General features: G+C 37.2%; 1 protein-coding gene across 2 annotated transcripts in view; it reads right to left on the bottom strand.

Moving 5' to 3' along the window:
- Positions 1 to 1,800: 1,800 nt before the first annotated feature.
- The window catches only part of LOC114472535 (major histocompatibility complex class I-related gene protein-like), a 33,870-nt gene continuing 20,275 nt past the window's right edge, over positions 1,801 to 15,395 (bottom strand). The window contains exons 1-8 of one of the 2 annotated variants that reach the window (XM_028461858.1): positions 12,383 to 12,499; positions 9,696 to 9,956; positions 8,779 to 9,057; positions 7,639 to 7,956; positions 7,450 to 7,551; positions 7,305 to 7,322; positions 2,093 to 2,201; positions 1,801 to 1,987 (exon numbers count right to left, since the gene is read on the bottom strand). In XM_028461858.1, coding sequence (XP_028317659.1) covers positions 2,134 to 2,201; positions 7,305 to 7,322; positions 7,450 to 7,551; positions 7,639 to 7,956; positions 8,779 to 9,057; positions 9,696 to 9,956; positions 12,383 to 12,461 — 1,125 coding nt within the window. In that variant the 5' untranslated portion in view covers positions 12,462 to 12,499 and the 3' untranslated portion in view covers positions 1,801 to 1,987; positions 2,093 to 2,133. Of the gene's footprint in view, positions 1,988 to 2,092; positions 2,202 to 7,304; positions 7,323 to 7,449; positions 7,552 to 7,638; positions 7,957 to 8,778; positions 9,058 to 9,695; positions 9,957 to 12,382; positions 12,500 to 15,395 lie in introns of those variants that run through there. The other variant, XM_028461859.1, reaches the window with a different exon arrangement.

The raw sequence follows: 15,395 nt of genomic DNA, 5'->3' as shown, positions 1-15,395 counted from the left end.
CGTTGCAGTAAATTACTGACCTCTGGTGGAAAAAGTGAGTTACTACAGTTTTACATAAAAACACAGGTTAGCCACGCCCCCCATCACCTGCAGAATCACAGGCAGGGCCATGCATCTTTCACTGTTCATCACAAAGAACACACTCAGGACACTGGTGGACCAAAGGAAACACACCACATCACTCACAAAACGACACTAAAAATACACAACTTTAGAAAAAAAATGACTCCAAACGCACAAAAAGTGATGGAAAAAATACACAGAACAAGAAAAGTACCAAAACTAAAACTACACAAACAGCAAAAAAAACAAAGATTTACTCCTAAAACATGCAAAACAACAGCAAAGATACACATAAATGACAGCAAAAATACAATGTGACAACAAAATTACACAAAATGGCAACGAAAACATACAAGAACAAAAACATACAAAATAACCAAACACACAAAACCACAGCAAAAACACAAAACAAAAATAAACACAAAGTTAGAGAAAAATTGCAAAATGACTCCAAAATACAAAATTCAAATTCAAAAACACAAAAAATATATAACACATTTTATTATTATTCATTCAATGTAGTACATTACTCCAAATGCACATTTTTCAGCAAAAATTAGAAAAACACACAAACCAACAAAAATACGCAAAACAACAGAAAAATACACAAACAGCAGAAACACAAAAAAATACTCCTAAAATGTACAAGATGACTAAAAATTTACAACAAACTGAAAAGTATTCGAAAATGACAGCAAAGATACACATAAATGACTCCAAAAATACAAAACAATAAAAATACACAGAATAACAAAGAAAACATACAAGACAACACTTTTTGCTTTCATTCAAAGAAACAATCAAAATAGTTTTTAGAATATTAACATTGAGGGCCATCACTTTTATTAACCATACATATGCTGTAAAAATATATAAGTATTAATACACTAAATTATATTGGTGTTAAGTGCTCATTATATTAAGAGAAATAATCATATAAACCCCACATGTGAAATAATTATTATTGTTAAAAACAAAGAAATTCTCCAAGAGTCTTGACTTTGTTTACAAATTCATTTATTCACTTTTATAAGATCTGCTATTCACAAAATTATTCACACTCTCCAACACCAAACCAACATGTAACAAACATATAAATGGGTGTTCTTAAAATAGATGTTTAAAATAGATCATTTAATTAGATCATTTAAAAAAAACTAAAACTCAATAAAAGTTATTCCTCATCTTTATCATCCTCAAAATCATATTTCTTGACATCATCAAACATCCTCCATATCTTTTCAAATGTTTCATATTTCTCTTTCATTATGTCGGTCATTTTAAAGGAAAACTCATTAACATTTGTCTTATTCACTATGTAATATTTGGATTGTTAATTTTTTACCAAAACATTGCATTTTCCCTTTTGTCCTGTAGGAGGCATGTTAATCAGGATCTGTTCATTTTCAGGAAAATTATATTTTTGGGGGTATATATTTAACCCTAAAATTCTTAATTCAGGAGCCATTGGAATTATTTTTTGAGTATTTTTTTCCAACTACTAATTTCACATTTTCCCAAAAATCTCTGGTCGTCTAATGCATTTCCCAGTGTCTTGCAACCCTATTTAGGGTTGCAAGACACTGGGAAACGGTCACCAGATGCCTTTAAGAAACTAAAACCATTTTTTTTTAACAATCTGAGCCTATTTCTGCAACTACACCAAACTTCCCACATTTTAACCTATTTACATCTCTTTTTCTTGCCATATTTTTGCTCCTTTTAATGTATTTTTGCAACATTACTCCAATTTCTGCCACTTCTCAACAAGTTCCAAAACCTTTTCTGCACATGTGCCAATCTGGAGGATCAACATCTGCACTTGTGACAGGTTGGACTTGAAGTCAAGTACAAAGTGATGTTTGTTGTGGTGCGTTCAGGAGCTGGGTGGTGTTATCATCCATCTCTGCTCCTCACTGGTCCCCTGAAGGAGCAAACAGAGAGACACATTATTACACAGCTTTATTATCACATCAATCAGCTTTCTGATCATAAAACATCAATGTCATGTTTAGAACCACACTAACACCTCAGCTCCATCTAAAATCTGGGTTGGAAGACATCATGTGATCACTTTGTCCATTTGGTGATGTACTCAGTTCTCATCTCTGACGCTGAGGAAGACGAAGTGTCAGAGGCTGAAAAACACATCAAATCTAAGTTTAAAGTCAGTTGGAAACATACAATAAAAAGTAAAGTAATGATACCAGAAAAAAACTACTTGAGTATTTATCTTTTTGGTGACTTTACTTTTACTCCTTACATTTTAAAAATAAGCTCGTTACTTGAAAGACTTTAAAAATGACGACACAATGTAAAAGGAAGCAAACATTCTAAAGTTTTTCAAAATTTTAAACTCAAAGCTGCTCTGAGTTTAATTCAGCATTTGCACTGTTTTTTCTTGACACCTTTTATCTACAGATGTTTTTTTATAATGAGTGCTAAATTATCCAGCTGTTCAAAGGAAACAAATTTAACTTGTACTTTGTATTTCTACAAAATAAAAGATATGGAATTTGTTGGTTTAAAAATCCTGTTTTATTATTGAAGAGACATTTCTTTTACTTCTGTTACTTAAGTACATTTAGTAGCATGTACTTTTTTTTTTTACCAGTCAATTTTTTTTATTAAGTATCTATACTTTTACTTGAGTATTGAAGACTAGAACTTTTACCACCTCTGGTAGATATTAGTCCCAACAGGGTCCTCACTTTAAATTTCCTACATTTGTGACAAATTTCTATTTAGTTAAGGAAAGTTTTATTTAATAATTTGAGGAAAATAAAAGATTTTGTCAAAATTACGACTTTTTTTCCCACAGTTTACAATAACATAACATTGAATTGCTGTGAACATTCCTACTACGGCTGGTGATATGGACCACAATTCATATCTCAATATATTTTCTCAAAATGGTGATATATGATATAAATCTTGATCATTTTATTCCAAATAAAGTCTGACCAGAAAGACAATTCTGGGTTAAATTTGCTGATGCAAAATGCTACACAGACACATTTATTAACAAACAGCTGATCAATATGTGTCACTTTTGGCTTTTTCACCTGTAAGGGACAGCAAGTGTGAGTGAGTTCTGTAGTGTGGTGTGTTATGGGGAAGGTCTGGGTTAGAACGCACTCAGGAATCCATCTAACTTAGCTTTACATGTCGTTCTGAGAAGTAAAAGCAGTGACTCCTAAAACAAATATTTTTATACAAAATATATATATTGATAGATGCGATGTGGTAGTTTTCTATATCGCCAAAATAGAAAACTTGATACATCTTAAACTATATAGGAACTCATGCTGCTACTCCCACCTACACACTGTATTTATATATTAGTATTAGTTTTAGTATTTATATATTTATTTATTTATTTTATTTATTTATTCAGTTTATTTCCGACATGGTTACATTCACTTTTTTTTTTTTTTTTTTTTCTTTTTTTGTACATGCCGAAAAAGGAGACGAGAGAAGCAGTTTGCTTATCCGGGTCCCGTCCCCTGTTTTACCATCGCAAATTTACATGGGTTTACATGTCTCTCTGGTCAAACATTCTTGATTTCTTCTGAACGTCCATCTGTAGTCAGTGTTGTCCTCTCTATCTTTGTTTGTGTTCGCCTTGTTCCCTGCCAGACGTTGTTAGCATTCCTCCAGTTCAAGAATAGTTCCTCTTTCAAAGGTGTTTGGAAGGTTTTTCCCTTTTCATCCACAATGTCACCTTGTTTTGTCTCTACATCAAGGGTAATCCAGCTGTTGTTAGTTCCATTGGCAGTGTTGTATCCTCCACTGTCTGATGATGGGATCAGATCCAACTTGTATAAACACATCACTACATCCCAGTTCACAAGCAAGGCAGTATTTTAATGTAATATATCTTAGTTCATAAGCATGTTTCTAACTGCTGTTGTTAGTTTTATTGGCAGTGTTGTATTTTCCACTGTTAGATTTAACTTGTATAAACACATTATTATATCCCAGCTCATAAGCAAGGCAGTAATTTCATTGTATAAAAAAAAAAAAAAAAAAAAAAAAAAATCGTGTTTCTAACTGCACATATGACAATAAACACTTTGAATTTAAATTTAATGTAATCCTTACTCACCCCACCACCTAGCAATTGAAATGAATAAATGACAGACCTTTTTTACTCTTGGTTTCACATTTAAATCGGTCTCCGTAAAATAATCACAGTCTGAGTTTTGTTTCCAGTGTTTATATAGATCTGGGTCCATATCCATGATTACCATCAGTAATGTTGTTGTTTAGGTGGATCCTTCGTATTTTCCCAAGTTGTCCATCGTTTTGACAAGAACTGGTTTTCCGTCCTCTTCTTCCAGGATGTAAATCCTGCAGTTTTTTGACCAAGTCTTCATAATCTTTCCTTCTTTTTTTATTTGGCGTGCTTTCCATGCAATGCTTGCATTTTGTTTCGTCAGGTTTTCATTGATGTACACCTTCGTTCCCTTGAGTTTATTTCTTTGCTTGAGTAGTTCTCCTTTGAATTTTATATTCGTGAAGGCTATTTTTACAGCTCTGGTATCATTTCTCTTTGGCAGTAGATGGCAGGAGTTGATGTTGTCAGGGTTCAGGACAATGTCCTTCGACTTCAGGTAGTCAATGACCTGTTGTTCAATCGATTTTGTTTCTTCGTCACTCCTGGGTTTTATCTTTAGGCCTGTGATGATGACATCTTTCTCTCTTTCCTTTTGTTCCAGCTGTTCAACCCTCGCGTTCAACAATTTTATCTCTTCAGCATTTCTTTCATTCTTTTCTTTCAGTACCTTTGTTTCGCTTTGTAGTCTTTCCAGTGAGTTTTCCAGCGTCTTTTCCAACGACTTTATCTCGGCAGATAGGTTTTGTAGACCCTCGCGTATCATCTCCTTGACCTCTTCCAAACCCGAATTGGGTTCTGAAGGGCCTCCCTGCGGTTTTTTCACCATTTTCCTTCAGTCTTGGGCCCAGTTTTTCAGGCTGTTCAGCTGTAGCCAAGGTCGTGTTATCGGAGCAAACGAAAACACGTCTGCTGTCTCCAAAGACCAGAGTAGTAAAACTATTAGTATTAGTTTTAGTATTTATATATTAGTATTAGTTTTAGTATTAGTAAATGTTTTATCTGTTGTAAAAATTGTATGTCTACCTTTAGTATAGGAATGTCTTTTCTGTTATGCCTGAGCACTTTATCTGTTCACCGTGGGAAGTGAGAAACGTCTTCTCGATTCCCTTGTATGTTTGTTTATGCAAAGGAATTGACAATAAAGCTGACTTTGACTTTGATCTTAAATCTCGATATATTGCCCAGCTCTAATTCCTACATCATAAAACAGCCTATATTAAAAAATAAATGGGTACAGGAAGCATATTTGTTTATTTAATATACTAACAGTTCATATACAAGTCAATTCATTGCATATTTACTGTTATTTTAACGTTGCTTGTCTTTAAGTTAGACATTAACATTTTATTTTCATTACATATATTTTTATAATTTTTCATGCTCACTCATGTGGTTCTCTGGTATTCACTAATGACTTATTAGACACATTTGTTGCAGGCTTTACATCATTTAACACTTTTTGAAATATATATTTAAATGTATATTTGTGGTGCTTGTGATTTTTCATGCTGACTTGGGTCGTTCCTTCCGCTGTGGGAGACGTTAAAATCTCAGTTATTAATCTAACAGAACGTGTCACTGTGTCACATCCTGCTGCTCTTTAGGAAGATAAACTCTGTCACATTTAACTACGTATTTACACCAGTTCTTTGTTTTCTTTCACCAGAAGGTCTTCTTACATTCATCCATCTCTCTTCTGAGTTGTTTACGGGTTTGTTGCTACTGTCGGCACAAACGCCGTCACTAGCCTCGCGAGAACTGCCACCTGAAATGGCCTGAGTGGCAGTTCTCGCAAGGCTAGCAACAGCGTTCAGTTTAGTATGGCATCTTTTAATTATCATTACATTAAAATACAGGATATTTACGGAAAATACTAATATGGGACGATGGCGGAAAGAAGGGTAAAATACGGGAGTTTCCCGGCCAAAATGGGATACTTGACAGGTATGTTTATTCCCCCTTTCTTTTTCTCTTTCTCATGGTCCGACCCCGCGGCCTACCGGCCCACTGGCAGGCCCCCCTGAGGAAATCCCCGGTGTCCCCGTACGCCAGTCCACCCTTGCCATCATGCGATATAAGCACCAGGAAAACTGTGAATTCCTGTAAATATATTTGAGTATCATTTACACAATGATCCAGGTATAAAGAGGACTCTTGAATGAGAAGTCAACACTTTTCCTGCTTCTAACACATCAAACTTTGATTAAAAAAACATGTTCAGGAAATTAATCCCTTAAAGTTCATTTTGAATAATATGTGAAGGTTTATTTTATTAAGACAACATTTTTTCAGGAAATTGACTTTGATCTACTGACAAGCTTCGACTGTGAACTGCCAGTCTTCCTCAGAGGTGTCTGCTGATCGTCTCTTCTCCAGAGACCATCAGGTGATAATGGGCGTGGCCAGCCTGACAGAACTGTCAAGTTGGCCACGCCCAGGGGGAACTCATACAGACACATCAAATCGATCAGCAGATGCCTCTGAGGAAGACTGGCAGCTGGCAGCCGAAAAATTGTCATGAGATCAAAGTCAATTTCCTGAAAAAAAACAGTTAACAGAATAAAATCCTCGTCTTGCTGTGAACTTTGTCCCAGTTTTTCACTTCCCCTAAAGTAACGTTTAGTAAAACACATTTTTATGATCATTGCAGTAACTCAAGAGTTCCATGTTTTAAAAGACAAAGTCATGACAAACACATAAATATCAAACACATGCACTTCAGATGTTTGTTCAGGCCTTTCTGATTAAAAATACTAAAAAAAAACTAATGTTAACAAACTCTGATTATGTTTAAAGTTAAATTTATTAAAAAAGATTAATTACTAGTACTTTCATATTTTATTAACAGCAAAGTTTAAAAATCAAAGGATAAAAACTGGTTTATTAAACCATTGTTTTTATCATCTAAGAGTGATGAGCATCTCCACCCATCATGTCCATCTAGTGGACAAGAGGAAATACTGATTCTTTTCAACACTGAACATATTATAGGAAATGAATCAGTAAAGTTCACTTCAGATGGAAACAAAAGACCAAAGGATTCAGAGAAAAATCATTCATATTTACATTAAAGTCAATCATAAACACACAGAGTAAACATGTAAATATCAGAAGGACTCACTGTTCGTACGTTTGAACCCTGAATGAAACAAAAAAGAGAAAAAGGAAAATTATTGATTAGATTGAGAAGAAAGTTTAGATAAATTCAACAACAAAAGTGAAATAAAAGTGTTTTAAGATCCATAAAAACAGTTTTCATTTATTACCTGCAGAGCGTTTCCTCCACAGGAAGAATCCAGTGATGGACAACAACAGAAGAAGAAGAAGAAGAAGAAGAAGACCTCCAACAACAGCAGCAGCAACAACACCTACACAACAACAACAACAACAACAACAACAGTGTGATGCTGCTTTGTGTGAGTCAGCTCTGAGTGTGAAGTCAGTGAGTCTCTCACCTCCATCAGACTTTCTCCAGTTGCTTAAAATCACACTTTTGTCCAGAGTGACTGTGAGATCTTCCTCCACACCTTTAAGCTGAAACACACAGTCGTACCTGCTCCAGTCTTCAGCTCTGATCAGAGAAATGTTCAGGTCAACGCTCATCTGGAAGCTCCCATCATGGTTGGGGAGCATCTCTCCGTGGTCCTCGCCCTCAAACACCTCCTCCTGGTCTTTCCTCCAGAACATCACAGCATAGCGGGGGTAGAAACCTGTAGCGTGGCAGGTGACTGGAGAGGAGGGAGTCTTCTGGAGGAGCTTGATGGAGGGAAGATCTGCAGAGGAAAGAGAAGGAGCACACAGTGAGCTTTAATGATGAAGAGCAGGAGAAGGAAGGAAGGAGGAAGAGTTGATCTGAGAACATCTCAGCCTGAATGTGGTGAAGGAAAGAGTCACTGTGAGCTTTGAACAGCAGCTCATTGAAAGGATGTTCAGTGTGTTACTGCTGCTGTTTGTGCTTTACAGCAAATATCTATGGGACGCCCATTGGAAAGTTGATCATGATGAAATAAACACAAACTTTAAGCAACATTTAGCAACAAACCATGTTTAAAAAACATGTGAATTTTTTATGTTACTTTTGACCAGATTTACAGCAATATTTGATATTTACTTTTCTCGTAAAAATATAATGTCAATGTTTAATATTAAATGATATATCTAAAATATCAAATCTAATGTTAAATATGAAATGCTAAATGCTAAATCTAAATTATTAAATCAAAATGATACGTTTAAATATTACATCTTAATGCTAAAGCTAAATGTTAAATCTAAATCTAAATGATAAATCTAAATGCTAAATGTTAAATCTAAATGTCACAGGTGAAACTGAATATTTAGCTAATATGTAAATTCACCAGATGTACCAAAATAAAAGCTCAATCAAAGGACAAACAAAGACAAGAGTTTAAAGTGAAATCAGTGAAATGTGTGAGAGAGAAAGAGAGAAATCAAAGTGTGTTGTTGTGTAGAGAGAGATACAGATACAGGTGATTTACACTCACTGTGATCACACTTTTCATTCTAACAGATAAAGACAGAGGAACATTGTTGTGTTCATGTGTCTGCAGCAAAGGAAGCTCAGGGGAGTTTACCTGTTCTCATCAGGGAGCTCCGCCCAGCGTTTAAGTACTCCTTCAGCCACTCAGGACAATCCTTAGTATAGTAGTATTTATAGTATGACATCATAGCTTTGTCACTGTCCCACTTGTCTTTAGTGATGAAAGCCTGTTGTTTGGCAGCGATCCATGTCTCTGACTTCAGGTCCAGACTGATGAAGTCTTCTCCATCATAACCATCCTGACAATAACCATCAACATCTCCAGTCTCATCATCCCATTCACAACCAGATATCCTCTGGTAAACATGAACACCTGAGAGAGACAGACAGAGAGCACATTAAAGACAAAGTGAGTCACAGACAGTCTGTCATCAACACACACACATTATTGAACATGAATCCACAAATAGATGAAGATTGTTCTAAAAATGTGTCTGATCTGATTGTAAATGTGTTTCTATTGATCATCTGTTTGATTCTTTACCAAATCCTTTCAGCACTGCAGGCCTCCATTCTGACATGGAGCCACTTTAAAGACTTTTGAAGCCTGAATGTGAACAAAGATCTAAAAGTTGGATCCAGTTTTAGGAGCAACACAAAACACAGCTGCATTACTTTATCTCACCAACAGGAGGCGCTACTACATGTGACTGTGGAAACAGAAGAGCTTCAAGTCTCTCACTGACACCTTTAAGGTCATCACATCCACAATACACAACAATGGAGAATCTAGTGACTCTGAGGGACGACAGAGGAAGTGCTGACATCAGCATTTTTCCAGCTTTGGGAATGGTTCCTGCAGCATTCACTTAGTGATGCTGTGCTTTCTATTCAGGGTTTGAAGGAGACGTTTTCAGTGTGTGTCCACACGTCTGTTTACAGCTACACAACAAGCATTAACACACACTGTCACACATCAGCATTAGAAAGAACAAGAGAACTTTAACAAACCTCCAGTTTGGTTGAAACGCTGCTTTAAGGTTTCAAGGTTGTCTTTGAACCTCTTCTGATCTTCCTTGGCTCTCCAAGTCTCTTCCTTCCAGAACTGTTGATCTGTTATTTCTTTCATCCAGTCCTGTTTGGGCACTGCTCTCCTGCTGTTACTGTTGTAGTGAATAATCTGAACATCATCAACATAACCAACAACCACAAACTCTGGTAAGTTTGGTACGTCAGAGGAAGCCGTGTAGAAATATCTCAGAGTGTGCAGCACTGTAAGAAAAAGTCAGAGTCATTCATTCAGATTTACAACTTATTGATTGTATTTTTCAATTAAAAAATACAATTATTAAAGTCAAACATAGCACAAACCAACAAAATCACAAAAAGCTTCAACAGCTTCAGCCACTAAGGGGGAGGAGTCAACTACAATATCAGTTTATTACAGTGAACCCAAAAACAATAGAGGAAACTGTTCAGCAGCTAAAGGCCTGACATATACAGTATTTAATATATTTTACACTACGGTTATTACGAGTTGCTGAACAATCAATAGGTGTGGTTGAATAATCAGGTTGATTTTATCCATTAATAATTAATCAACATTGATCAATAGCTCAGCTGATTATTTGTTCTGGCTCTAATATGTAACTTTTTGCTGTGATGAGTTTCTGTTGCTCTATGTTGTGCTTTATAAGTTGCCACAGAGTTTTTTCCCCTTTATTATCTTTTATTTTTATTTATTTCTAAACAAACCTACATTTATCTAAAACTCTGACTGGAAAACACTCAAAGCTAAAATGTAAATTTAATGTTATATTACCGTAAACAGCATCAGGCTTTTGTGTCATTCTGACTCATTTTAATTTGAACACAAAGTTAATCTTTGTGTGTGAACTTTATCAACGGTCAGTGAATGTTTTGGTCATTGAATTTTCTGTTCAGAAAAGGAAATCCAAAAACAAATAAACAATTTGATTATTTGATTTTTGATTTAAAATTGAAAAACAGAAACAAAAACCGGCGTTTTTTGTTTTTGTCCTCTGGAAGTTGTTCTTTTCAAAATAAGAACACATATGAGAACCATATATTTTTCTGTGCAAAATAAAACTCCTCACATATCTTGCTGAAAACCCCTTCCACTCACACTTCGGTGCAATATATTTGCAGTGTTTTTACAGATGACAAGCCTTGTTTTACCATTTCAAAAATATTTTCCAAAGACATTTTTAAACAGCAGGGAAAATATAGAAATAATTCATATATTTTGGTGCCAGAGATACAGCAGTGACCTCATATACAGTATGTGTATGTGGTGCAATAGCTCCGGAGGGTGGAAGTGGTTGTCCCACCCTCCGAGGGGTGGTGTGTTGAGGTGTAATTAAAATTGGAGGGATTAGTAGGGCAGCCAGAGGTGGGAATGCCGCCCCCGCGCCACTACTTAGTAGCGCAGGCGGCGGCCCCCTCCACCCCCAGCCCCACCATCCAGCCCCCCAAGGGTTGGGTATGTGAGTGTGGTGCAACAAGTGGGTGAGCCAGACCAGCTGGGAGTGAGTGATGTGAAGTGTCCATGTAGGAGGCCTGTCTGGTAGGAGCCCGGCCCGTCCGCACGGCGGGCCACCGGAGAGGGCAGACGGCGCAGACGGGCACACGGCACCGCGGGCCCCAGAGACGCGCCGAGCAGCACAACCGGAAACCCCCCGCGGCAACCCCACATCAATGTCGCCAGCAGAGCGACATTGATGTGGGGTCAGCCCGCCCCCGGGCAGACGGTGGGAGGGCGCACCCCGAGACGCCGAACCCAGAGACCCACCCCCGGGGCACCCCGGCCCAGACACGGCACCCACGGGGCCCGGCGCCTCCAGCCAGCAGACCAACCACCCACAACTCATCCTTCCCTCCCCCCGAAGCTACACAAGCCGGCCCCTGCGGTCCCCCAAGTGAGCCCCCGAGGAGGAGGGGGAGGGGGCGGCCCGGCCCACTGCGCCAGCGGCACGCTCAGCGAAGGTGCGCCCCAGGGAACCAGGCCAAGGCGCCCAGACCGGCCGGCGGAGCAACCCACCGCACCACCTCGCCACCCGACAACCCAGGACGCAAGTGCTGCCCCCAAGAGCAGCCGCCCCCAGCGCCACCCCCATCCCGGACCCCCCCGTCCTGAAGCCACAAACCCCACCACCCCAGGCCCCCAGACGAGCCAACACCCGAGCCACCCACCCAGCGCAGCAATGCCCGCCCCCCAAGCGAAGGCCACAGCACCCCGGGCCGACAGGAGCCCCCCACGCCAAACCCAACGGGAGAGCCGGCGCTGAGCGAAGGCGGAGGAGGGGGTTGAGGACGAGACAGGGGGACAGAGAGCAAGAGGAAAGAGTGGCAGAGAGACACGCAAGCCCCCGGCACCAAGGGCCACCCAGATGTGCACGAAGGGGGCAGGAGAGCAACACCCGGTGGCATATCCTCTGGTATTTCTGTTTTTTGGTTTTAGGATCAAAAATTTAAAATCAACAGATTTTCAAATGTTTGTTTATCCCTTCTTCACCATGAAAAACCTTTAGTTTTTCAATTTGAAAACGAAAATCAAATGATCATTTTAAACATACTGACCAACGACCAACAATAAAACATTTTGTTTCAATAATTTGTACATAAAACATATGTCCTGAGTATAGAAACCATTCTAAAAAAGATTTAATCAAACTGACCTGAAGTTACAGGAACAGACAGCAGACTCAGACTCAGACTCCGACAGAGAAACAAAAACAGCCAAAATGAAGACTTCATTTTGGCTGTTTTTGTTTCTTTCACATTTATCTCGAAGGTTCAACTCTTCTTCAGAAGAGCAGGTGCGGTTGTTCTTGTTTCCTTCTTCCTGAAGAACTTTGAGGGTGAATTAAAAAAAAAAAAACACGTTCATGTTTTCTCTCCACCAATAGGATTTCACAGAGGGCGTTACGTCATCTGTCACCAACTAAAAAGAAAAATGTCAGGTTGTCAAAACGAAACTTAAACTGTGAGACGTTTCACGTTGGTTTGTGATTGTCAGAGTCAAACATGCAGGAAGACATTTTATTAGTCAAAGCACAGTTTTAAAAAGTTTAAATCTTACAGTATTTATTTTAATTAGAAGATGTTTTGCATTTACAAACCCAACAATCAGTTATTATAGTTAGTTAAAGATGACAATTACTGGTTATTTAAAGCAATACAAATTATGTTTAAGATTATTGATTTATTTATTATTGTTTTATTATTTAGGGGTCTAATGTGTCTGCTTTATTTGATTATTTAGGTATATAAACATGATTTGTTTAACATGTATTGACTGGAATTTTCTAAAATACAGTTATTCTTATTTGTTGATGATTTAGACTTTGTGCATTTTGGGTCAAACTGACTTTTAGTGTTAGTCTGATGCCTTATTTATATCTGATTTGTCTCATCACTTACGTACTTGGTTGTGTTTTTGTCAGATTAAGATTAAGTTGAAATCAGATGTTCTAAAACTGTTTGAAAACCAGATTTTCCACCAGCCAAATTTTTTCCAGCAAAAATAAACTACATTATGATTAACAAGTAGATTTAAGCATTCGTGTTTTTTTAAACAGTTTTTGTTTTAGATTATTACAGAAATAGATTAAAATGGTCAAAACATAAACATTTAATTTAAAAACAATGATGTCTAAATGGTGTAATATGGAACTTTGGGTGTGTCAGAGAAGTGAACCTTTTATAAAGTAGATTCTCATAACTTAATAAATAAACTTAACTCAGATGAAAATTGAATCCCTGGAACACTGTAGTTAGAAAGAATAGAAGTACTCAGTAGTAAGAATTACATGTACTGTAGAGAAAACATGTTTTACTAATATACATGCTCTTCAAATGTAAACAAATCCCACTCCCCACAAACTGTATAATGCACATTTTAAAGGTGAACAAATGGTGGAATACCAGCCACTCACGACTCGACATCCATTTAGTAATAAAACTCCTCAATTTCTTCATTATTTTTCCCTGTGTCGGCAGAAGCCTTCATTTTTTTTGCAGTTGAGGTTTTTCAACACCTGATAAATATCTCCACATGTTTGGTTTTTGCTAACTAATTTTACAACTTAATTTCAGCTCCTATTGTTAGTTTTGCACCGTTTCGTTTGTCTTAACCAATACCAAACCATAATAATCACGCTAACGTAAGCACGTAGCCAATTGTTGGCGATATGGTGTTTATTGAAAATGTAGGATTATGTAACACATACTTATTAAGCAATGTAAAATAATAGTGAAATAAGTATTTTAGTATAATTTTAGACTAGTAAATCAATAGACTAAGTACAACTCAAGGAGAGAGGAACAGAAACTGAAGAAACAGACAAATTGCTTTTAAAGATACCATGTATTATGTGAAACAAGACAAGACATTTAATAACATCAAACATTGTTTTGAATGGCCATTCAGTGCATATGTACAGTGTCAAGTATGATAACTATAAAGAATATTAAATTCCTGAGAACCCTGTTGCAAATCAAAATATAGAACACTTAGAAAACTAATTATTCAAGATTACAATACTAATGAAGAAAAGTCAAATAATTCCTTGGATCCTGATGTTCAATTGTCCATTTCCTTCACACACAAATGAACAGTTCATTGACCCAGGCAGGGATTTAGAGTCCAGAGGTAGGTTGTGTCGTGTGTGAGAGCAACAGTTCATATGCTACAAGAGCCTCTTACCTCCAGGATTAAGCAGGAAGTGGGGTTCAGTGCTGGAAGACTCTGAGTTACAGGTTCTCCTGGATACAGTGGCTTTAATGCCTTTCCATAGCTCACCATCAATAACCTGGTCTGTGCAGAGAACAGGACCATGTAATACAAATATGTCTCTACAATTCCTTAAATAATACAGGTTGTATTATAAATAAATTATATTCTATATATTAGTCAAATATTGTACAATATTTTTAATTTCATGATTCTCAGATTATTAAATTATTCTCAATATGATTAACTATATAATTTAATAATCTAAATACTTAAATAATAGCACATATTCAATATAAATATCAAAAAAGCAGCTTGTGTTTAAAGTGCTTTGGAACCATTAAGCACAATGTTTTACTAAAAACACTACACAACATATCTAAATGATAACTCTGATCCACAATGAACATGATTACCGATAAAATTATTGATTAAATTCCATTGATAACATAATTGAAAGGAAAATAAGAAGGTTGGCATAAACAAGTGATCACTATAGGACCGGTGTTATAGTTTAAGTAGTGACCATTTTAACTGGCGACCGACTTCCGGTAGCGTGGCTTGTTGCCACAGCAACGGCAGATGTGTTGAAAAAGGACCAGGATGCTAAGGTGCCCTCGTTGATGCCAGGTAGCTTTTATTTACGTTGTACAGTTTAAAGCGTTAATATGAGATAGTGTTTACAGCTCTGTGTGCGGAAGCGTCACATTATAACACCAGACTTCACGGTGCAAAGTGAACTCACTGCGACTGTTGTAAACAGGAAGTTACGTGTCTCGCACTTCTTCAACCCTATGTGTTTTTATTGTTTTTACAAAATCTACAGTTTGTATAATACGATGAAACAATAAAACAATGAACACGTATATGATCTGTCATTCAAATAAATAAACACTTGAGTCACATCCACTGGGAATCGATCCTGCGTCAATGAGAAAAAATAAATCCTTACCAGT

This window comes from Gouania willdenowi, chromosome 11 (assembly GCF_900634775.1).
Source record: "Gouania willdenowi chromosome 11, fGouWil2.1, whole genome shotgun sequence".
Classification (NCBI taxonomy): Eukaryota; Metazoa; Chordata; class Actinopteri; order Blenniiformes; family Gobiesocidae; genus Gouania; species Gouania willdenowi.
This window is presented reverse-complemented; position numbering and strand designations above follow the sequence as displayed.